Raw genomic sequence first — 23,268 nt, forward strand, 5'->3', positions numbered from 1 at the left:
GAGACCTAGGGGCTTCCCTGGTGGCGCAGTGGTTGAGAGTCCGCCTGCCGATGCAGGGGACACGGGTTCGTGCCCTGGTCCGGGAGGATCCCACATGCCGCGGAGCGGGCTGGGCCCGTGAGCCATGGCTGCTGAGCCTGCGCATCCGGAGCCTGTGCTCCGCAACGGGAGAGGCCACAATAGTGAGAGGCCTGCGTACCGCAAAAAAAAAAAAAAAAAAAAAAATCTGACACCTAGATGAGAAACAAACCTAAAGGCTAGTTTATTTTATTGATCAAGCTTTGGGCAAAAAAATAATTACCTGAGTATAATGATTTCAAAGAAAAGGCAGATTGTTGAGGAGCTATGAGTTACTCCAGGAATTGTTAACAACAAAATAACACTTCCAACAGACTGACCAAACAAAACGAAAGTATTTTATTATAGAATTTACATACCAGAAACAGCACTGTCCAACCCAGCATATATGTCCAAAGAACCTTCATCATTATTTTTAAGAGGAGAAGCTGCAAAAAAAAAAATCAAAGACTAGTTAAAACTGACTCTATGCACTTAGTGGAGTTTTTCTATTCTGACTCTGAAGGACCAGAAAAAGAAAGACTTTATTAGTCCAGTGTCAAAAAAGAAAGTTGTTTAGAAGCTTTTGTACATCCTTATAAACACACACATCTTAGTACACAGGTTTAGACTTAAAAACTCACTTTCAAAAACAAGCTAGTAGGGGTGGGTGTGGGGGTGGGGGTGGTGGGATGAACTGGGAGATTGGGATTAACATATATACACCAGTATGTATAAAATTGGTAACTAATAAGAACCTGCTGTATAAAAATATAAAATAAAATTCAAATATAAAAAAAGAAGAAAAAACCCCCACACTAGTAAGAAGGTTACAACTCCAATAATAGCAGAATAGTTTCTATCAGAACAATCTTCCTGCAAAAACTATAAACTCTAAACAAAATATTAAAAGCTATCTGCAGTCAACGCTCTACCACTAGACTTATTGTGGTGATTTCGCAATATATACAAACATGGAATTATTACATTGTACATCTGAAACTACTATAATGTTATATATAAATTGTACCTAAATTAAAAAAAGAAAAAAAAAGTAATCTGAAGAACTAAAGAGCAATCTAAAGCAGGCAAAAACTGGAGAGAAGAAGACACCTGAAAGAACAGCACTGCATGAATACCCTATCCCCCTTTAATTACAAGTTTTTGTGGAACGATAGGCTCTAGCTGGAGCCACACTTGGCAGTGAAAACTCAGATGGAAACTTCTAGTCCTGATAGCTTAAAGAAACAGAGAAAAAACTTTAGGGGTGATAACAGCAACCACAAAGAGGAAATCCGGAGTGCCACAGAGAGGACTCCTCAAATTGTACCCAAATCTGAATGACCCCCAAATTACACATGTAAAGGTTAGAACTCCCAAAAGTCCAGCTAAAGCTAAAGAAAGCTGAACAGAGATTTCAGCTGCTGTTCACCACAGGGAAGACGGAAGATTAAGTTCAGTCAAGATAAATACCTGCTAAAATTAAAAACACCAGGACTTTTCAGAGGAATATAACAGAATCCAATGTCTCTATAACATTTACAATGTCCAGAATGCAATGCAAAATTACTCATTGGAAATCTTGGTAGAGAAATAAAAACAACTACAAGAACCAAATGAAAATTCTAAAACTGAAAGTACAATATCTAATGTAAAAATTTCAACAGAAGAGCCAGTAAGCTTGAAGATAGATCAATAAATTATTCAAATGGAAAAACACAGAGAAAAAGATTAAAAAAAGAGAGAGAGAACAATCTTACTAACTTATAGTATATCAAAAGTTCTCACATACTATATATCCGGAGTCCCAGAAGAAAAGAGACAATGGGGAGGAAAATGATACTAGATCCTAGAAGGACAAAAATGGTAAATAACTGAGTAAATATAAAAGACTAATATTTCAACTTAATTGCTTTTAACTCCTCTTAATTTCTTTAAGATACATACAACAGTTTAAAATAAAAATTACAGCACTGTATCAAGGGTTCACGACATCTTTAACATAAAGGGATGGATGGAGGTTAAACACAACAATATGTACAAGATTATACAACTTACATAAAAAGATTCTTACATTTAAATAAGTACACTGCAAAATGTTAAAGATGTATATTGCAATCCCTTCAGAAACCAATTGTAAAAAATAATGCAGAGGTGTAGCCAAAAAGCTAATATATAAATTAGAATCGAATTCTAAAATATATTCAAATAATATTTGAAAGAAGGCAAGAAAATCAGAGAGAACAAAAACTGATGAGACAAACTAAAAATTTAAAATGATAGAGGGACTTGCCTGGTGGCACAGTAGTTAAGAATCCGCCTGCTCATGCAGGGGACATGGGTTCAAGCCCTGGTCTGGGAAGATCCCACATGTCGCAGAGCAACTAAGCCCATGAGCCACAACTACTGAGCCTGCACTCTAGAGCCTATGAGCCACAACTACTGAGCCCACGTACCACAACTACTGAAGTCCACACACCTAGAGCCCACGCTCTGCAACAAGAGAAGCCACCGCAGCGGGAAGCCTGAGCACTGCAACAAAGAGTAGCCCCCCCCGCCTCAACTAGAGGAAGCCCACATGTAGCAACAAAGACTGAACACAACCAAAAAATAATTAATTTGTAAAAATAAAATAAAATGATAGATCTAAATCCAATCACAATAATAAAGGACATTATTGGGTTAACTGGTAAAACTGGTATAAAGATGGTAGATTAAATAAAATTACAGTATTCTTGTTAAATTTACTGAAATTGATAATTATGCTGTTCTTATGTAAGAAAACCAACTTTTTCTTGTGACATACCCACTGAAGTATTTGGAGGTAAAGGACCATAATGTATACAACTTAGTATCAAATGGGTCAGGAAAAAATTGTGTGTGTGTGTGTGTGTTTAAAGAAAAAAGTAATAAATAAGTAAACTTAGAAAGACAATTAAAATGAGCTCTTACCAGAAAAGACATCAAATAAACTTGTTCCATCACCATTGTCATCATCTGCTGCCATGATCCTATTTCTTTTTGATAGTCGCCATCTAAAGTATTAAATATAAATATTCTCCACTGTTAAAATCAACCTCACAATTCAGAGACTAAACTTAGCTTTAAGTTAAAAGACAACTTTCAAATTTGGACACACTGACAATGTTCACTCTATTGTGATTTTTTTTTTAAATATCTAACATTTTCCAAAAGCTAAAACTAGAAAACAAAAATCTTAAACTTGCTGGTATGGTTAACCCATGCCACAAAGTAAATGATGTTAATTTTATAAAGTAGAACAAAATATAAATTAACTTGTATACTTAAATAAGCCAACTATCATAAAAGTGCAACTATATGGTGAGTTCTGAGTCCTCTTAGCAAATCATCAAATCTGGTGGTGATCTTGGGGACTCTAGACACATGTGTTTTCACCAATAAAGGAGTAAGATGGGCAAAAAGCAAAGAGTTCGATACTATACTAGGTTGGTAAAGGTGTGGGAAAAGAGTGATGTATATACTCTAATACATCAAGTGTATACTGGTACAAGCTTTATGGAGGCAATATGGCAATAGCTATCAAGTTTCTAAATGCAAACACTCTTTGATCCAACAATTTCATATCTAGTAATTTGCTCTACAGATATACAAGCACATGATTACAAAAATGTGTATACCAGAATATTCAGTGTAGCACTGTTTGTAGCAGCAAGACTAGTAGCAATGTAAGAATCCAAAGCAGTAAAAAAAAAAAAAAAAAAAAAATCTGACTTATCTGACATTCTCCATTCTGCCCGTAAAATACATGAATGTTGCCTATGGTCAAAGAACTATGGCCACTGTGGCTCCTTGGGGTCACTAAGGCTACCTGTGCCTGCACACTTCTGCTCCCACCAACTGAGATATCCACTTACCAACAACCAGGTGCATTTATTATCAAACCCAATTATGTTTATTTCCTTATTTTTCTAAGTAGTAGTATGATGAAAGATTACATTACCAAAGGGAGTTATTTTCCAGTGAAAACTAGGCTGAGCGTTCTGGAAAGACTAAAAGGCGAGTAGCAAGACACTTACAGTTGCTGCCAAATCAAGTAAGGGTGAGATAATCCAAAATACTGGAAAAGAAAATCTAGTCTGTACTCCGACTGACTCAGAAGTATCGAATTTCTTACTCTAATGAAGAAAGTGCTGGAAATCATAAGCAACGTCTTACGGGTGTGCAAGAAAGAAGTCAGAACTCTAACCATTGGATGTATACTCAAAGAAAAGGTCGTGGTTCTACCACAACAAATACAATTTATATAATTCCTTTAAATAAAATTAAGGTATATGTATATCTTTTTTTCTTCATTCCCCACATTTCCCATTTTTTCCAAATAGCTGAGCTGATTAATCAACTGTTATAATATAGCTTGTGCAATAATTACAAAAGGCACAAATGGCATAATCACATTTGGCAAATAACACAACTGACTCTTGGTAAAGCAAAACTCAACTGATGGAGCAGAAACTCGTAGGCTTCCTGACGGTAATCAACTCCTAGCTGTGAAGTGTCACATGGAGAGGGGGGCATCAGTCAATGGGTTTTTTACAAAATGGAGATCAATTAATCTAAAGATTTGGTTAAAAAGATGATTTGGTAAAACTGATCAAATAGATCAAAGCTTTCATTGCATACCATTTCACACAGTTTTAGTTTTTACTACTAAAAAAAGATTCTACTTGTCTTGGTAAATTAAAACTGGGAAATACAAAAGATCTAACAAATCCTGGATCTTTTGTTCCTCATCTGTCTTAAATTTTCTCCAACTGTTCACGGGATCTTTGTCTCCAAACCTTAACTTCTAGGCCCCTATCACCAAATAAATAAATATATATATATATAGATATATATTTCTTAGTCACACCAGATGTAGCATTATGAGATCTTCATTAGAAGCATTATAGACTACATGCTATTAGACTACATGCATGTAGACTACATGCTACAAGCATTATAGACTACATTATATATAATGTAGCATTATAGACCATTTCTTAGTCACACCAGATGTAGCATTATGAGATCTTCAAAATTGTTTCTGAGAATAATATATATACATAGCAACATAAAGAAGTTGTCAAAAGAATATATGTGGTTTCTCACTATGTCCTATACATAAAGTTAAAGGAACTGTGGCAATTATGATGTCTCTTTATTCCATATCTACCCTGTGTGATGATGGAGGTAGGCCTTGCAAAGATTTCTCTTTTGCTAGCTGGTGCTACGTACAGCCTTGTCACTAGAGAGTGCTGGAGGGAGCCTGGAAAGGAAGCCAGTTTCTCCTCCTAGTTTCAGTGTGCCTGGCTAGCCAGGCTCCTGCGGGGCGAGCTTTCTCCAGCATTCAGTTCCAGCAGCAGACGGTTTCTCCAGCACTAGGTTCCTGCAAGGGCACAATTTTTCTGCATGCTTGCCTCCTATACGTAAGGCTGCTATTACAATGGGCTCCTGCAGGACACAGCTTTCTCCTGCTAGGCTCATGGAGAGGGCAGCTTCTCCAACTCTTGGATCCCACAGCACCTGACAGCCAGCAACATCCAGGAGCTTCCCCATGCACACAAAGGAAGGTCACTAGAAAGGCACTTAGCAACTTCTCCACCATCCAATTAGCCCTGGCCACACTCTTTCCAATGAGGGGGAGACAGCTCTTCTTCGGATGAGCTATCTCAGCCCTAAAGGTGGTGGCTGATCCTTATATCTGCTATTCCTACATTCCTTAGGGTTATCTTTAACTCTACTAACCAATTCCCAGTTATTCCAACCTCTGTTAATAATTCTTTATACTAAGCTTTCTCTTTTCAAATTACCATGTGGTTTTTGTCTCCTGATTGGACCTTGTCTGATACAGGTAAGCAGTCACAATAGAGGTTTTAACACACCCTTCTCTGCTAATAAAGCAGTTAAAGAGATTTAAAGATACAGCTCTCAACACAAAATTGACGGGTTTGATCTGATGATTTTTATTGATATATTACCTACAGTAAAAGAACTTATATTACTTTCAAGCATATTTATAAAAACTGACAATATATCATAATAGAGTTAGTTTCAACAAATTTCATAAAGTGCTTTTATCAATAAAATTTGAAATTAACAGTGCATTTTCAAATTTCTCAATTCCTTTGGAAATTTACAAACATAGGTCAAAGAACAAACATTAATGGAAACTGGGAAATACATAGAACTAAATAACAATGAATACACCACAAAACAAAATATTTGTGGGGTACAATCAAAATAGTACTTTTAGAGGAAAAGTTATAGCATTAAATAAATTTATAGGAAAAGAATACAAAATATTGAGGTCAACATCCAACTCAAGAAAAAGAACAAAGTAAACTGAAAGAAAGAAACACATAAAAAAGAGAAATTAATAAAAAGAAACTAACACTATAAAGATGAATAAAAATAAACACTGGCTGTTTGAAAAGACAAATCAAATAGGCATATGCCTGGCAAAACTAATAAAGAAAAAGAAAGAAGGCACAAACATTAGGAATAAAAAAGGAGTGACAGCTTCACATATAGCAGAGATTAAGTTATTAACAAAATATATTTGAAAGTTCAATGAAATGGATAGTTTTTTAGAAAAATGTAACTTGCCAAAACTGACTGAAGAAGAAACAGAAAATATGTACACATCTAGGAGGATTAAATTATTTGATACAGTAATTAATATACTCATAAAGAAACTACTAAACCCAGAAAGTTTTACAGGTGAATCCTATCATACCTTCAAAGAACAGATAAACCATAATCTATTCCAGACAACATATAGGAAAAAAAGAAGGCTGAGAGACAAATATGTTTATTAGGTTAGTATAGTCTAGACATCAAAACTGGGCAAAGACAGGGCAAAACAGGAAAATTACAAGACAGGAAAACTATAAGTCAATCTTTCTTATGAACATAGAAATAGCCTTTAAAAAAATTAGCCAGCTGCAGCCAGCAAGACATTAAACAAAGAACAAAAACAAAAATACACTACTGACAAGTAAGATTTATCTCCAAAAATGCTAGGATAGTATAGCATTAAAAACTCAATTCATACAAGCACTGTCTTCTAGTTGATAAAGTTGCTTCCCAGCAGGGTATGAGTTGTTAGTTCTGATACTGTTATATGTGTATATTGGAATTGAACAATTTAAATAGATGGGTGGTAGATGGTGGGAGCCAGGTTTCTTGCTACTGAAGTGGAAGGTTACAGAAAAGCAAGAGAACACACTAAAAATGATCCCTGTGGTAATGGATTATAGTTGAAGACATCAGTAAGAACTCACATTTAACTTAACATAGATACAGATGATTATATACAGAAATATTTTCAGGTATATGTATATACATCAGTTAGTAGACACATATGTACTATTTCTTTGCTCCACCAGCAAAGTAGCAATAAGCACAAGGAGTATCCATATCTTGGCTTCTAATACTATTCTCCATAAAGATGGACCAGGGCTTCTTGAAGAAATGGCTGATTCTAAGACAAGGGCAGAAAATGCACAAGATGAACATGGAGCATCTTACAGTGCAAGAAAGTAAGGAAGTGTCAAAAAAAAAAAAAAAAAGAAACTAACAGAGGTATGTCAAAGAGGCACTGGAACCAACTGAAAGAGTTTTCAATAGCCAAAGCTGGAACAATTTGAGCAACAAATTAAAGTAGTACTGGATTATAACCCAAAGCATAAAATAAACATACATGGTCCACACTGATATAAGTAAATTAGTAAATGGAGAAGAAACAGATCTTCCATGCAGAATTCCAAATAAATTATGTTGATACTCCACTCTAAAGCAGGCAGGGCCTAATTTCCCACTCCTTAAATGAGGGCTCTGCACTGTGACTTATTTCCAAAGAGTAGAGTATGGAATTGGGTGGGGGGCTAACTTTATGGTGAAGAAACCTGACAAACATTACTTCAGTCAAAGGATCAAGCCAACATCAACAGTCATAAATCATGCTGATAATATGTACTCTTGATATATGATGAAAATGGCATTTTACCTTTGATCTTCCCAAAACCCATAACCTCAGTCTAATGATGAGATAAACATCAAATTCTAATTAGAGGATTATCCTACAATATACCTGTCTAGTACTCCTCAAAACTGCTAAGGACACCAAAAACAAGGAATGAGAGAAAATGCCACAGTCGAGAAGAGCCCAAGAAGACATGACAACTAAATGTAATATGGTGTCCTGAAACAAAAAAAAGGACAGATATTGGGTAAAAATAAAGGAAATCTGAATAAACTATGGACTTCAATTAATAATAATGTATCGGGGCTTCCCTGGTGGTGCAGTGGTTGAGAGTCCGCCTGCCGATGCAGGGGACACGGGTTCGTGCCCCGGTCCGGGAAGATCCCACATGTCATGGAGCGGCTGGGCCCGTGAGCCATAGCCGCTGAGCCTGTGCTCTGCAACGGGAGAGGCCACAACAGTGAGAGGCCCGCGTACCGCAAAAAAAATAAAAAATTAAAAAATAATGTATCAATTTTTTCATTAATTATAAGAAATTATCGTAAGATATTAATAGCAGCGAAAACTGGGGGTGTAGGGTGACATATGGGGATTCTCTGTACTTCCTAATTTTTCTGTAAATCTAAAACTGATCCAACAATAGTCTACTAACTAAAAATTAGTATATTTCATGCTAGATTAGAAAAGAAAAAATATGATCATCTCAACCTCTGCATAGGAAGGGCATATGGTAAAGTTCAACACTAGTTTTCAGCAAAGTTGGAGTTTATGAAAGTTTAAGATGGGACCTTACAGGAATTCCTTTGCGGCCCAGTGGTTAGGACTCCGACTCTATGCTTCCATCGCAGGGGGCACGGGTTCGAGAACTAAGATCCCACATGCTGGGCAGTGCAGCCAAGAAGAAAAAGATGGGAACTTTCATAAACTGATAGAAGACATATTTCTACTAAAAAAACCCAAAACCCCTCACATTGGGACTTCCCTGGTGGCGCAGAGGTTAAGAGTCCACCTGCCAATGCAGGGTACATGGGTTCGAACCCTGGTCTGGAAAGATCCCACATGCCGCTGAGCAGCTAAGCCCATGCGCCACAACTACTGAGCCTGTGCTCTAGAGCTCACGAGCCACAACTACTGAGCCTGTGTGCCACAACTACTGAAGCCCACGTGCCTAGAGCCCATGCTCCAGAACAAGAGAAGCCACCGCAATGAGAAGCCCGTGCACCGCAATGAAGAGTAGCCCCCGCTCGCCACAACTAGAGAAAGCCCGTGTGCATCAACGAAGACCCAATGCAGCCAAAAATAAATAAATAAATTTATTAAAAAAAAACAAAACCCTCACGTTAATCATCATGCATGATGTTAAAACCATAGAAGCATCTCCTTCAAAGTCAAGCTTGCTTCTATTAGCAAAAAGAGTAAAACATGAAATGAGACAGAACTGGAAAGGAAGAAACAAAGCTGCCATTATTCACACTATGATCACCTATACAGAAAATCTACAAATTATTAGAACTGGTAAGAGTTTCTCAAAGTTGCTGAATGTAAGATTATACACAAAAGCAACAGGTTTCCTATATGACAGCAAACAGTTTTTAAACATAACTGATAAGAAGATATTATTCACAACAACAAAACTATAAGGTACATAGGAATTAATCTAATACAAGATCTTTATGGAGAAAATAATAAAAGATCTAAATCAGGAATTTGAAAACCTTTTCTTCTTCTTTTTTTTTTTTTTTCTGGCCATGCCGTGAGGCATGCGGGATCCTAGGTCCCCGACCAGGGATTGGACCTGCCCCCTACAGTGGAAGTGCAGAGTCCTAACCACTGGACCTCCAGGGACATCCCCTGAAAACCTTTTCTTCTTAAAGGGTCAGGAAGTAGGCATTTTATGCTTGTAGACCATCTGGTCTGTCACAAGGACTTACTTAACTGCTGCTGTAGCTCCAAAACAACCATAGACAACTCGTAAATGAATAGAGGCAGCTGTGTTCCAATAAAACTTTATTTACAAGAACAGGCAGCCTACCTCTGCTCTAAATAAATGACAAAATATGTCTCAATCATTTTTAGGAAAACTCAACATCAAGGTTGGCAATTCTCCCTAACTTTATCTATAAACTCAATGCAATCCCAAACTTAACAAGCTGACCATAAAATTCAAATTGAAGTGCAAAGGGCCTAGGAGAGCCAGGACATATTTTATTTTGATGGGGAGAGAGTAAATTTTTTATTGAAGCATAACATAAAAATAGAAAAAAGCCCAAATCATAAGTAGACAGTCCTATATTTTTCACATACTGAACACATCCATGGAATTACCACTCAGATCAAGAAACAGACCATTACCAGCACCCTAGAAGTACTCCTTGGGCCCCCTTAAAGCCACTATCCCCTCCAAAATGTTGGCAAAAATGTGTGGAGAATAAAAGCATACACATTGCCAAGGACTTGCTTGGTAGGAGGGGAAGGACTTGCATGTCAATGGAGGAGAGGGAGGTATCTGTGGAGATCTCTGTAGATTCCAAATGAGAATATTAACCTTGGAGGAAAGGCAGACATGGAGAACTGTAAGTAAAACAGCCTAGTTGAAACAGACCTCAGAACAGGATTGGGAGACAAAACTAAAATTTCATTAGTGTCAAACAGAAGATACTAAATGTCAAACCAACATATCCGGTCCTGAACTTCCAGAAGATAAGAGCACTGAAGGTTGGTGAGTTAGTACATTGATATAAAGAAAGGAAAGAGGAAGACTAACTTGTGGAATGAACTGGAAAGACAAAAGTGTAGGAAAAGAAACTGGGAGGGAGGCTACTATAAAGGTCCACATGATAAGACTTAACCCAAGATGGAGACAGTCAGAACGAAAAGAGTGATTACATGAGGCATAATAATGGAAGAAAGTAAATTACGTAAGTGCCTGGATATGGAAAATATAAACTATCATCTCCTGCCTCAATTCACTCTCAAGCTAAAAGCTGCCATTATCTTTGACTCTTTCTTAGCACCACACTCACTTTCAAGCAGTCACAAATTCTTAGTGATCTTTAAATCTCTCAAATTAGTGTCTCCTTTGCACTGTCACTGTTCCAGTTTCAGATACAATTATTTCTCACTTAAATTATTATAAAAGTCTCCTAGCTAGTTTCTACACTATCAATATCTTTTTCCTCTTACCATTTTCCACACTGAGGCCAAAATTAACCCTGTTTATGTCTAGCCTGTGTTTCTCTCCCAGGTCAGAAACCTTCAACAGCTACCCCAAATAAAATTATCAAGTTGAGCTTCCCTAGTGCAGAACCCAAGGCCTTTCTAGAAATGTCTATCAGTGCTTTTCTATTTCTGTTTCTCTCACACACCCTAGCCACAGCCACCACAGCACGTTTCTGTAATGCAAGTTAGCACATACATTATTGAGAAATAGAGAAATGATGTCAGTATAACCCAGAAATTATGTTGGTTCAGATGGAGTTCTTTCCCAGGATGTTAAAGTTTTGCACCATTAATGAACAGCAGCTAAACACAGCAAGCAAGAAGGAATCTAGTCCTGTACCTGCCACCCTTACCCTAGATACCCATCACTCCCCTTTCTTCCTCTAGTCTCAGTACAGCCGCAGGCTCTGTCTTGCATGGGCTTAAGCTTGGTTTCCCTCAATCTTTGTGGGAGGCAGGATGGGGGACAAAGCCAAACACAAGGCAATGAGCCAGAGCCATTCAGTCCACCGTCACAAGATTTCACATGAAGCCTGCATCTGCCTCTGTACCCACAACCTCTGATGTTTATGTCCCTCTGCTTGTTGCCGCAATCCTTCCTTATTCCTCCTTCCATCAAGCTATCTTCATCCTTATTTTTTCTTGAGGAAAATACCTATATTTACTGAGATACTTATTTACTAGGAATTTAACATGTCTTTTAACTGTGCCGATATTTTAATTACAATTGATATTGTTCCTGTTGCTGCTCCAGTAATATGAGTAGATAGGCTTTGACTATTCTGCTCCTATTTTTCCCATAAACCCTGTCTTAGTGAGTGATTTTGCAGAAGTAAAGGTTTTTCAAGACTACATATAACATTAGAGCAGAAATATCTGTACTTGCAGTTCCTGAAATATGCCGTGTACTTCAGCTCCACAATATCTTGCTCGTTCTGTTTCCTCACCTGGACTGCTCATTCCCTTCCCAAGCCCAGCTACCATACAAAAAATAAATAAATTAGGGACTTCCCTGGTGGCGCAGTGGTTGAGAGTCCACCTGCCAATGCAGGGGACACGGGTTTGAGTCCTGGTCCGGGAAGATCCCACATGCTGCGGAGCAACTAAGCCCGTGCACCACAACTACTGAGCCTGCGCTCTAGAGCCTGCGTGCCACAACTACTGAGCCCGCGAGCCACAACTACTGAAGCTCGCACGCCTAGAGCCTGTGCTCCGCAACAAGAGAAGCCAATGCAATGAGAAGCCCACGCACCGCAACTTAAAAGTAGCCCCCGCTCACCGCAAGTAGAGAAAGCCCACACGTAGCAACGAAGACCCAATGCAGCCAAAAAAAAAAAAACTTTTTAGAGGCATAGTTAATTCCCAATCCCTTATTCTATCAACATGCTGAACATGTCATTATTGCATTTACCAATCTCTACTGGAATCATCTGCCTTCTAAAGTGTTCCTTAAACTTTAACATGCAACAGAAAATCCTGGAGAAGTTTCGTAAGGCACGGCATTAAGATCACAATGCTCGTGATGCCTCCAGGGACTGCAGGCAGGGTCTGGCCCCTGCAAACTCCTCTCCCTGACTCTTCCTCTAGTGCCTCTTTCAGGTGCTCACATGCACATTGTTCCTTCCTGCCTCAGGAAATTTGCAGATGCTGTTCCTTCTACCTAAAAAAGCTCTTCACCTCCATCACCTAGTTCTCTCCCCTAAATCAGCTAGACTTCAGCTCAGTTGTCACTTCTTCCAGGAGATCCTCCGTGTCTCCCGTCTCCCTCTCTTCACCAGCCTGATGGGGCCATGGTAGGCCTATCCCAGGATCCCCAAGGACCTTGTAGGTTATGTTAAGGCATTTCCTCTTCTATCTAGAAGAGAACAGGGAGCCACCAAAGTGTTGCCAGCCAGGAAAGACAGGATCAAATATGCTGGTAGGTCTGGGGCTAGAGAATTATGAACAGCAGCAGGCAGCTTACTTGGGACACAGATGACTTTTGCTCAACAAAACACTGGCCTCATCCTACCTCCCCAGGGTACCTCCAGTAATTCCCTATGGTAGTGTTTTCCAGAATGGGGCAAGACTATCACTGGGGGCTCTAGGGATAATTTTAGTGGCATATAACCAAATATTTTTCAAAGATGAACATATTTATTTCAATGGGGATTCAAAAATAAAACTTGCATTCTAAACCCATGATTTCATGACTATTATTGCTTAGGACAAACTTCATGTGGTTGATACTCAACTGACTAACTAAAGCTTGGGGCCTCTTGCTCAAGTCAAACTTGCCAAGTACCCTGAAAAATCCCTCTACTTCTTTCTCTATACAACTCTCCTGCCTGAAATGTCCTTCCAACCCCCGGCTTTGGAAATTCTACATACCCTTCAAAGTCTCAGTTGAATCCCCGCTCAGGAAAGTGGCCTTCAATTAGGGTAGGAGATTGGCAGAGTGGTTAAAAACTAAGGCTTATCAAATGTAAATTTTGGACTTTGGGGGATAATCAGGTATCAAAGTACCAATGATTGTGTATCAATGGTGTACAATGTTCACTAATTGTAACAAGTGCAACACTCTGTTGTTAGATGTTGATAGAGGGAGGAAGTTGTGTGTTGGCGCAGGAAGCATATGCAAACACTCTGCATTTTTGCTCAATTTTGCTGTGAACTTAAAAATGCTCTAAAAAAATAAAGTCTATTAAAAAAAAAAGAAAAGAAAAACCTGGGGAACTTAAAACACAAGATTTGACGGGCCCATTTCCAAAGTTTCTGATTCAGTAGGTCTGAGATGAGGCTTGAGAACTGAATTTCTAAAAAGTTCGCAGGTAATGCTGCTGGGGATCACACTCTGAGAACTATTATTTTAGACCAGTGCTGCCCAACAGAGCTTTCTATGATGATAAAAAATGTTCTATATCTGAGCTGTCCAGTATGGTAGCTACTAGCCACATGTAGCTATTGAGTACATGAAATATGCACAGTGTGAATGACCGTTAGTTTCCTATTGCTGCTCTACCAAACTTCATGGCTTAACACAAATTTATGACCTTACATTCTGGAGGTCAGAAGTCTCACTGGTCTAAAAATCAAGGTTCAGGAGGGCTGCATTCCTTCTGGAGGCTGTAGGGGAGAAACTGTTCTTTGCTCTTTCCAGCTTCTAGAAGCTGCTTATGTTCCTTTGCTGGTGGCTCCTTCTTCCACCTTCAAAGCCAATAGTGTGACATCTCACCTCTTGACCTCTGCTTCCATGGTCAGACTTGCTCCCCTCTCCACCTTCCTCATGCTTCCGTCATCACATGGCCTTTCCTGTCACTTACTCCCCTGCTTCCCTCTTAAGGACCCTTATGATAATACTGGCCAACTGGATAATCCAGGATACTCTACCCATTTCAAAATCCTAATCACATCTGCAAAGTTTCTTTTTTTTGGAGGGGGGCCCACATCACGTGACTTGCGGGATCCCAGTTCCCCAACCAGGGATTGAACCCATGCCCCCTGCAGTGGAAGCAGAGTCCTAACCACTGGACCTCCAAGGAATTCCCTCCAAAGTTTCTTTTGCCACGTAAAGCAACATATTCATAGGTTCCTGGGATTAGAACATGGACATATTGGGGAATCCATTATTTGGCCTAACACACTAAGGATGATGTTTATAAATTTTATTTATTTATTTGGCTGTGTTGGGTCTTCGTTTCTGTGCGAGGGCTTTCTCTAGTTGCGGCGAGTGGGGGCCACTCTTCATCGCGGTGCGCGGGCCTCTCACTGTCACGGCCTCGCCTGTTGCGGAGCACAGCCTCCAGATGCGGAGGCTCAGTAGCTGTGGCTCATGGGTCCAGTTGCTCCGCGACATGTGGGATCTTCCCAGACCAGGGCTCGAACCCATGTCCCCTGCACTGGAAGGCAGATTCTCAACCACTGCGCCACCAGGGAAGCCCCGAGTTGGATGTTTAAACTGTAATTAATTTTAATTAATTTAAAGTTAAGGGACTTCCCTGGTGGTCCAGCAGTTAAGACTCCACGCTCCCAATGCAGGGGGCCTGGGTTTGATCCCTGGTCAGGGAACTAGATCCCACATGCCGCAACTAAAGATCCCGCACGCTGCAAATAAGATCCCATGTGCCGCAACTAAGACCAAGCGCAGCCAAAAAAAAAAAAAGGATGATTAAAAAAAAATGTTAAGTTACAGAGGGAATTCCCTCTTTAACTTTATTACAATTTAATTACAATTGTGGTTATTACAATTTAATAACACATAACTAGCTCTAAATGCTATTGGGCCCTTGTAAAAAGGTAAGGTGTCTGAATACTTTCCTAAGGTGACAAGCTCCTAGACGTCACTACTTTATTTTCTACCACTGCAAAGCAGTTTGGATTAAACATTTGATGGGCAAACACAAGGAGGTCAGGATAGAGAGCAAGAACTGCCACAAAAAGTAGTGGTACCAGATCAGATTTATAGACTCCTCTGCTGCCCCTCAGTGCTTGAAAATTAGGATATGTTTGTACTAAAAAACAAGCAACAGTCAGCAATAAGATGCTAAAGTTAATAAACACATTCCTGTAAGTCCAAGCTCACCAAGTCCAAAACCAAAAAAGATCACCTGTCAACATTTGTCACCTCCTGACACTGCTACTTCTTTAAGTAGCATCCCTACTGATGCTACCCTACAACACTTCTCCCACTTTTCCTCATTCTTGCTATCGAAATTTGTTTCAGACCCCCCACTATAGCTATCTAGCTATCTCCCCTCTCCAAACACATGTTACACACAACAGTTCGGTTAGTTCTTCCAAAGCAATCCTGCTCCTCTCACTTCCTGCTCAAAAACTTTGTATTACTTCCCAATGTCTACTGAATAAAGTCAAGAAAGGCACCTACCTTTCTAGCCCTATCACTCACTATCTCAAGGTTTCCAAAACCCCAAGGTTCAGTGAAACTGGGTTTGTGTTCGCAAACACACTTCCTGACACCATCTCCCTGCATCTATCTAAGAGTCCACAAGCAAGCCTGGGTTTCAATACCCAGAGGTTAGAATGTGAGAATTGAGATTGTAGAAAAGTCCAGTGATATAATTACGATACTTGGACTTCATCCACTACGGAATGAGGGAACCACTGAAGGCTTTTAAAGCAGAGAAATATCATGATCAAATCTGCTTTTCAGACGGTCAACTCTAGCAAGAAGAGTATAGAAAATATTAGTGGCAAGGGAGATAGAAAATGCTATTAAAACATGCAGGAGAGGGGTTTGCCTGGTGCGGCAGTAGTTGAGAATTCGCCTGCCAATGCAGGGGACATGGGTACGAGCCCTGGTCCGGGAAGATCTCACATGCCGCAGAGCAACTAAGCCTGTGCGCCACAACTATTGAGCCTGTGCTCTAGAGCCCGCGAGCCACAGCTACTGAAGCCTGCACGCCTAGAGTCTGTGCTCCACAACAAGAGAAGCCACAGCAATGAGAAGCCCACGCACCGCAACTTAAGAGTAGCCCCCACTCCCCAAGGGCTTCCCTGGTGGCGCAGTGGTTGAGAGTCCGCCTGCCGATGCAGGGGACATGGGTTCGTGCCCCGGTCCGGGAGGATCCCACATGCCGCGGAGCGGCTGCGCCTGTGAGCCGTGGCTGCTGAGCCTGCGCGTCTGGAGTCTGTACTCCGCAACGGGAGAGGCCACAACAGTGAGAGGCCCGCATACCGGAGAAAAAAAAAAAAAAAAAAAAAAGAGTAGCCTCCGCTTGCCGCAACTAGAGAAAGCCTGCGCGTAGCAACGAAGACCCAACACAGCCAAAAAAAAAAATGCAGGAGACAATGAGGGATGACTAAGTTACTAGTGGAAATAAAGACTAGGACCAGACCTGAAAGATTTCTGTAGCAGAATCAAAAAGATTTTAAGGGAATGGGTATTCAAATATCCAATCTTGCCCGTTTCAAAATCACAGCCTGAGCTGTCTTTTCAAAATGCAAATCTGATCATGTTTCTTCCTCTGCTTAAAACCCTTCAGTGCTTCCAGCTGATCTTAGGTTAAAAAACAAATTTTGTCACAAGTCTTCTTACCAAGCCCTGAGTGACCCGGCCTCTCCCCACTCCTCTAGGGTTAGTCTGTGGCATTCTCCCCCATTCTCTGCCCTGATCATATTGGCCTTCCTTCAGCTCCTAGAACACAGTTTGCCCCTCCCACCACAGCGCCTCTGCAGGGAGTGTTTTTTCCTCACTGCTCTCCTTCACTCAACTCATCTATGTGTGTTACTGTGGCTTAAGTAATGTTTGAGCCTTCCCTGGCTACCCTTTCTCTCCACTAGGTCAGGTCCTCTGTTAAATATTCTTCTACCACTTTGTCCTTTCTCTACATGGCCTCTTTTCAGTTTATGATTACATTTTTTTGTGGGATTCCTAGAGAAATATCCACCTCACGCGCTAGGCTATAAGCTCCACTAAGAACAGGCCTGGCTCTGTTCTGTTCACCATTGTACCCCCACCTCTCAGCACAGAGCCTGACAAGTTGGTAGGTAATAAAAAAAATATTTGCTGAATTAATCAAAATCCCAATTTGTTACAGACAACTCTGCAGTTCCTAGCTTTAATAACAAGGTAGTCATGCTTTTAACTGAAATGGAGAACCAAAGAAGCCATGTTGAATTATCTATCGAACATCCAGCAGAAAATGTCTAAATAGACAGTTGGAAAATGGAGTATATAGCACAGAAGACAAGACATAATTGCTACTATTTGCAATAGCCAAGACATGGAAGCAACCTAAAAGTCCATCGAGAGATGAATGGATAAAAAAGATGTGGTACATATATACAATGGGATACTACTCAGCCCATAAAAAAGAATGAAATATTGCCATCTGCAGCAACATGGATGGACCCGGAGATTGTCATACTGAGTGAAATCAGAAAGAGAAAGCCAAATACCATATGCTAGCACTTATACGTGGAATCTAAAATATGATGCAAATGAACTTATTTACGAAATAGAAACAGACTCTCAGACATAGAAAACAAATTTATGGTTATCAAAGGGGAAAGGGGATGGGGAAGGGATAAATTAGGAGTTCGGGATTAGCAGATACACACTACTATATATAAAATAAACAACAAGGTCCTGTAGCACAGGGAATTATATTCGATATCCTATAATAAAGCATAATGGAAAATAATATGAAAAAGAATATATATATACATATACATAAATATATAACTAAATCACTTTGCTGTACACCAGAAACTAGCACAACATTGTAAATCAACTATACTTCACCAATTAAAAAAAAAGACATAATTGCTGTAGCTGGGATTACTCTTGAAATTATAAAGGCCAGTGATTCTCTTGAAAAGGAAAAGAGGAAGGAGAGGAGGAAAACTTATGTATCAGAATCTCTTGCAAAGAACGATTTTTCACACTTGCTCTCACTTTTCCTCAAATGAGGATCTCAATATACACTGAGAGTTGCTTGTGATAGGAGAGTTGCACCTAAGTGAAGAGGCAAAATTTTCAAAGTTGAGAACCAAGAAAAGAGTTGCAAGCTCACTCATAATCTTTTGAGGAACAATCCCAATGGATTCAGATGTGAAGTCGAAGCAGATGAGAGAAGGATCACCGAGACTTTTGTGAAAGGACAACGTCTTTAAGAGACAGTTTCCTTTAAGAAAAAAATCGAGGGAATGAAATAAACATTTGTAGTGAAAAACAAAAATGTGTAGAGAAAGAGTCAGGGGAGAGGGGAGTGTATTTTTAGGCTCATGGGAAACATTTAATACAGCGAGAACCCTAAAAAGATGTTAAGGGGAAAAGAATAACAAACGCCACATATACTGTACACTATGTGCCAAACACTGTCCTAAATGCTCTAAATACATTATCAATTTACTTTAAATACTCCCAAAAGTTCTATGGGGTACAGACTATTCTTTTTCCCAATTTACAGATGAGGAAACAGATAAGAGAAACTTGCCCCAAGGTCAAACAGCTGGTAAAAAGCATATCTGGGCTTAGATCCCAGCTGTCTCTAAAGCCAGATGACAAAATCAAGAATATTCATTAGACAGAAGAGTATAACAAATTTTTTAACGGGCGAGCTCTTGTAAAATGGCAAGAAACGCCAGGAGATAACTGGAGTATGGGGATTCTGGCCCTGAAGGCCTCTGTCCGCCTCCAATCAAAGGAGCCCTGAGTGAGATGGGAGAGCCCTGAGTGAGATGGGGGAGGGGCCCCGAAGAGAGGCAAGGTTTGGAACTGGAGCTGTGGTGAACGGTAAAGACCAGAGAAGAATCAGAATCAATGCCAACTTGATGCCTGAAGCGCAAATCCTGAGATTCTACGAATTACACATTCACATCTGATTTAGGGCCTACTATGTGTTAGGCATGACTCTCTTCGCTGTAGAGATTAAGATAAACAACTTCTCTGGGCGTAATAGGAGAGGAAACAACCAACATCAACGATCACCAGACACAGGAAAAACCCATTCCTCCAGAAAACCCCATCCGAAAGGTTTAAGAGTACATTCCAAGGGAAGATTGGTTTTGGGGGGGAGGGGCAGGAAGAGCGGTCGAAAGGACACTTCCTACCTGCGCTCACCCTCGTCCCCGCCCGCGCCCGGATACTCTCGAGGGACCACAGAGGGATTGGGGGTGAAAGCCCAGAAGCTGCATCCGAGGGCGGCGGGAACGCGGCTTCCTGGGAGCCCCGGACATCAGACGCGCCATCCCCCCGCCACAGACTCCGCTGCTGCCTTCAACTCCCTGGCTCCCCGGACGCCGCCGGCCTCCGCTCAGAGTACTACCGCGCAGTGCAATCTCTTCCCCAGCAGCCCCGCGCAGACCAGAACCCCACAGCAACTTACCCGCCCCGCCTGGCCCAAGGCAACCTGGGGTCCTTTCTGGACACCGAGGTCTCGCTGGAGTCTCCACCAATGCCAGAGCGCTATCAGCACGTGGAGGCGGGACTGAGCGCTCACGGCCAATCAAGTCAGACGCAAAGCACGTCCCCGGCGCACATTCCTAGTTCCCGCCTTTGGGAGGGATTAAAAAAACACGGTTGGCGCCAAACTCCCGTAGTCTTCTAGGGGCTTCAGGAAAAGGGGCGGGGTCTGAGCTGACGGGGAAGGAGGGGCGCGGCTCCGCTACCGCAGGGGCAGAACGTTGGCCGATGTAGGGGCGGTGTCTGGGAGAAGATCTTTAATGAAAGGGAAAGTAACATCTGAGAAGGCCCTGTCATTTATTTAGTTATTCTTTTTAAAATAAATTTTTATTTATTTATTTATTTTTGGCTGTGTTGGGTCTTTGCTGCTGCGCGCGGGGGCCACTCTTCGTTGTGGCGCGTGGGATTCTCACTGCGGTGGCTTCTCTTGTTGCGGAGCACGGGCTCTAGGCGCGTGGGCTTCAGTAGTTGCGGCACTCGGGCTCAGTAGTTGTGTCCCGGACTCTAGAGGGCAGGCTCAGTAGTTGCGGCGCACGGGCTTAGTTGCTCCGCGGCATGTGGGATCTTCCCGAACCAGAGCTTGAACCCGTGTCCCCGTGTTGGCAGGCGGATTCGCAACCACTGCGCCACCAGGGAAGCCCTATTTAGTTCTTTATTCTATTAATTCGATTGATTGTTAACCGAGTAAGCACTGTTTTCCCTCAGACACTTTACTGAATGATAAGCAATTTACCTCAGGGAGTTTGGAGCTTCAAGGAGGGGATACCAGGCCAGTGGGGTGGGAGAGAGAGGAGTGCTTTTTAGAGGTAGACTACCGGCGTCGTCTCTTAGAACCTGCAGGAATCTGAGGTGCCTGTAGGGTCTAGCCTCCGGAGGCTGGGCCTGCTCCATTGATTGGTGGGGAAATAAAGCCAACTTCCGCTGCTGCCTCAACGAGGGATTTGATCTTGATCCCTAGTCCTTTCCTCCTGTTTTGTCCACTTTAACAATTTGCAACTGTCATAACAATTTATTGCATATTTTTAAAGTTTTCAAAAAGGCCCCATTTGGGAGAAAATGTTCTCTGGAAGAATACTGGTTTCCTAGATTCTCCCCCAACCACCTACCTTCGCTTCTGAAGAGAAGTTAGTCAGCCAGCATTCCAGGTAGTGGAAAGGGAAAGAGTAGACGGTGTGCAATCACAAGGCATTCGGTGTTGCTGGAGCATAAAGCGCGAGGTGAGGCTGGAGAGGGAGGAAGGGGTGAGACTTTGAAGCCGCCATAAGGGCTCGTCTTAGGGCGGGGTTGGGGAGCGCCACTGAAGGATTTTAAGCTTGGGGTGCTGGTGATCTCATTTGCATTAGTAAGATCTGTCGGCCTTGAGAAGCAGGATTTTGAGATGCTGTTGCTGTGATCCAGGCTAGAGAAGATGAGGACCTGAGGGAGATGGCAGGTAGGCTAGGGGATTGATTTTAGAATATGTAGGAGATGAAAGTGACAAAACTTAGCAATTGGTTGAATACTGGTTTTCACCATGAGTGCTTAATGATAGCATTCATCAAAAAATATTTATTGAGAAAATAGCATATGTGCCTCAAAAATAACTTAAGATTTCCAGCAAAATTATCTTCCAGAAAAGAATGACCTTATAATTTAAGCCCTTACAAAGTCTCTCATTTTTACTGGTACTCTCTTTAATGGGGGAGGGGGGAAGCTGGGTATAAAAATATTTGCTTGGAAAGACCTCATTGCCAATTTGGCATACTTACAGAAGCCAACTGAAGGAATCAGTATTTTTCTTAAGGAAACAAAGTAGTAGATTTGCTTTATGGAGTCTGAACTCACAATTGCAAATGTTGCTAACGTAAAAGCAATTTCTGAAGAAGATCTTCATGTAATCTGTGAGATATAGTGTTAAGGGGAAAAAAGTACAATGAAAGAATGAGGAAAATAATATACATATATTTGCTTGTTTTTGCATAATGATACATTAGAACCTCATAAAAAGGGTACTGTATGGTATCTTGAAACCACCACTTAAGTATTTTTACATGGAAATATGCATGGCTTTTCTTTAGATATTTTATTTAGATATTTAGATATAATTCACATACCATATATTTTACCTATTTAAAGTGTTGAGTTTGCCTTTTTATAACCTTTTACTTTTGAACTATGGAAGTGTTTCATATATTAAAAGATTGAATTAAATCAGAAAGAAAAAATGCAGAAATGGAAAATAAATCTCAATACATGAAACTGTGTAAACAAGAGAAATGTAACCACATAGACAAAATCATTATTTTTTTGACATCTTTATTGGAGTATAATTGCTTTACAATGGTGTGTTAGTTTCTGCTTTATAACAAAGTGAATCAGTTATGCATATACATATATCCCCATATCTCCTCCCTCTTGCATCTCCCTCCCACCCTCCCTATCCCACCCCTCTAGGGGATCACAAAGCACCGAGCTGATCTCCCTGTGCTATGCGGCTGCTTCCCACTAGCTATCTATTTTACATTTGGTAGTGTATATATGTCCATGTCACTCTCCGCGTGGGATTCTCACTTTGTCCCAGCTTCCCCTTCCCCTTCCCCATGTCCTCAAGTCCATTCTCTAGTAGGTCTGTGTCTTTATTCCCATCCTGCCCCTAGGTTCTTCATGACCTTTTTTTTTTTTTTTAGATTCCATATATATGTGTTAGCATACGGTATTTGTTTTTCTCTTTGTGACTTACTTCACTCTGTATGACAGACTCTATGTCCATCCACCTCACTACAAATAACTCAATTTTGTTTCTTTTTATGGCTGAGTAATATTCAATTGTATATATGTGCCACATCTTCTTTATCCATTCATCTGTCAATGGACACTTAGGTTGCTTCCATGTCCTGACTTTTGTAAATAGAGCTGCAGTGAACATTTTGGTACATGTCTCTTTTTGAATTATGGTCTTCTCAGGGTATATGCCCAGTAGTGGGATTGCTGGGTCATATGGTAATTCTATTTTTAGTTTTTTAAGGAACCTCCATACTGTTCTCCATAGTGGCTGTGTCAATTTACATTCCCACCAACAGTGCAAGAGGGTTCCCTTTTCTCC

At 40.7% G+C, this 23,268-nt stretch overlaps 1 protein-coding gene across 9 annotated transcripts in view; it reads right to left on the reverse strand.

Annotated features, from left to right (window-relative positions):
- CASP8AP2 (caspase 8 associated protein 2) overlaps positions 1-20,204 on the reverse strand; it is a 47,719-nt gene extending 27,515 nt beyond the window's left edge. For 3 of the 9 annotated variants that reach the window (XR_012324745.1, XR_012324744.1, XM_019929438.3), the window contains exons 1-3: positions 20,110-20,203; positions 3,010-3,092; positions 438-506 (exon numbers count right to left, since the gene is read on the reverse strand). Coding sequence is in view for 3 of the 9 variants with exons in the window: in XM_019929438.3 (XP_019784997.2) it covers positions 438-506; positions 3,010-3,064 (124 nt within the window). In the remaining 6 variants the exon portion in view is untranslated. Of the gene's footprint in view, positions 1-437; positions 507-3,009; positions 3,093-19,834; positions 20,025-20,109 lie in introns of those variants that run through there. The other 6 variants (XR_002175220.3, XR_004529211.2, XM_004310709.4 and 3 more) reach the window with 4 other exon arrangements.
- Positions 20,205-23,268: the final 3,064 nt, after the last annotated feature.

The sequence above is a fragment of the Tursiops truncatus genome, chromosome 12 (genome assembly GCF_011762595.2).
Source record: "Tursiops truncatus isolate mTurTru1 chromosome 12, mTurTru1.mat.Y, whole genome shotgun sequence".
In the NCBI taxonomy this organism is placed as follows: domain Eukaryota; kingdom Metazoa; phylum Chordata; class Mammalia; order Artiodactyla; family Delphinidae; genus Tursiops; species Tursiops truncatus.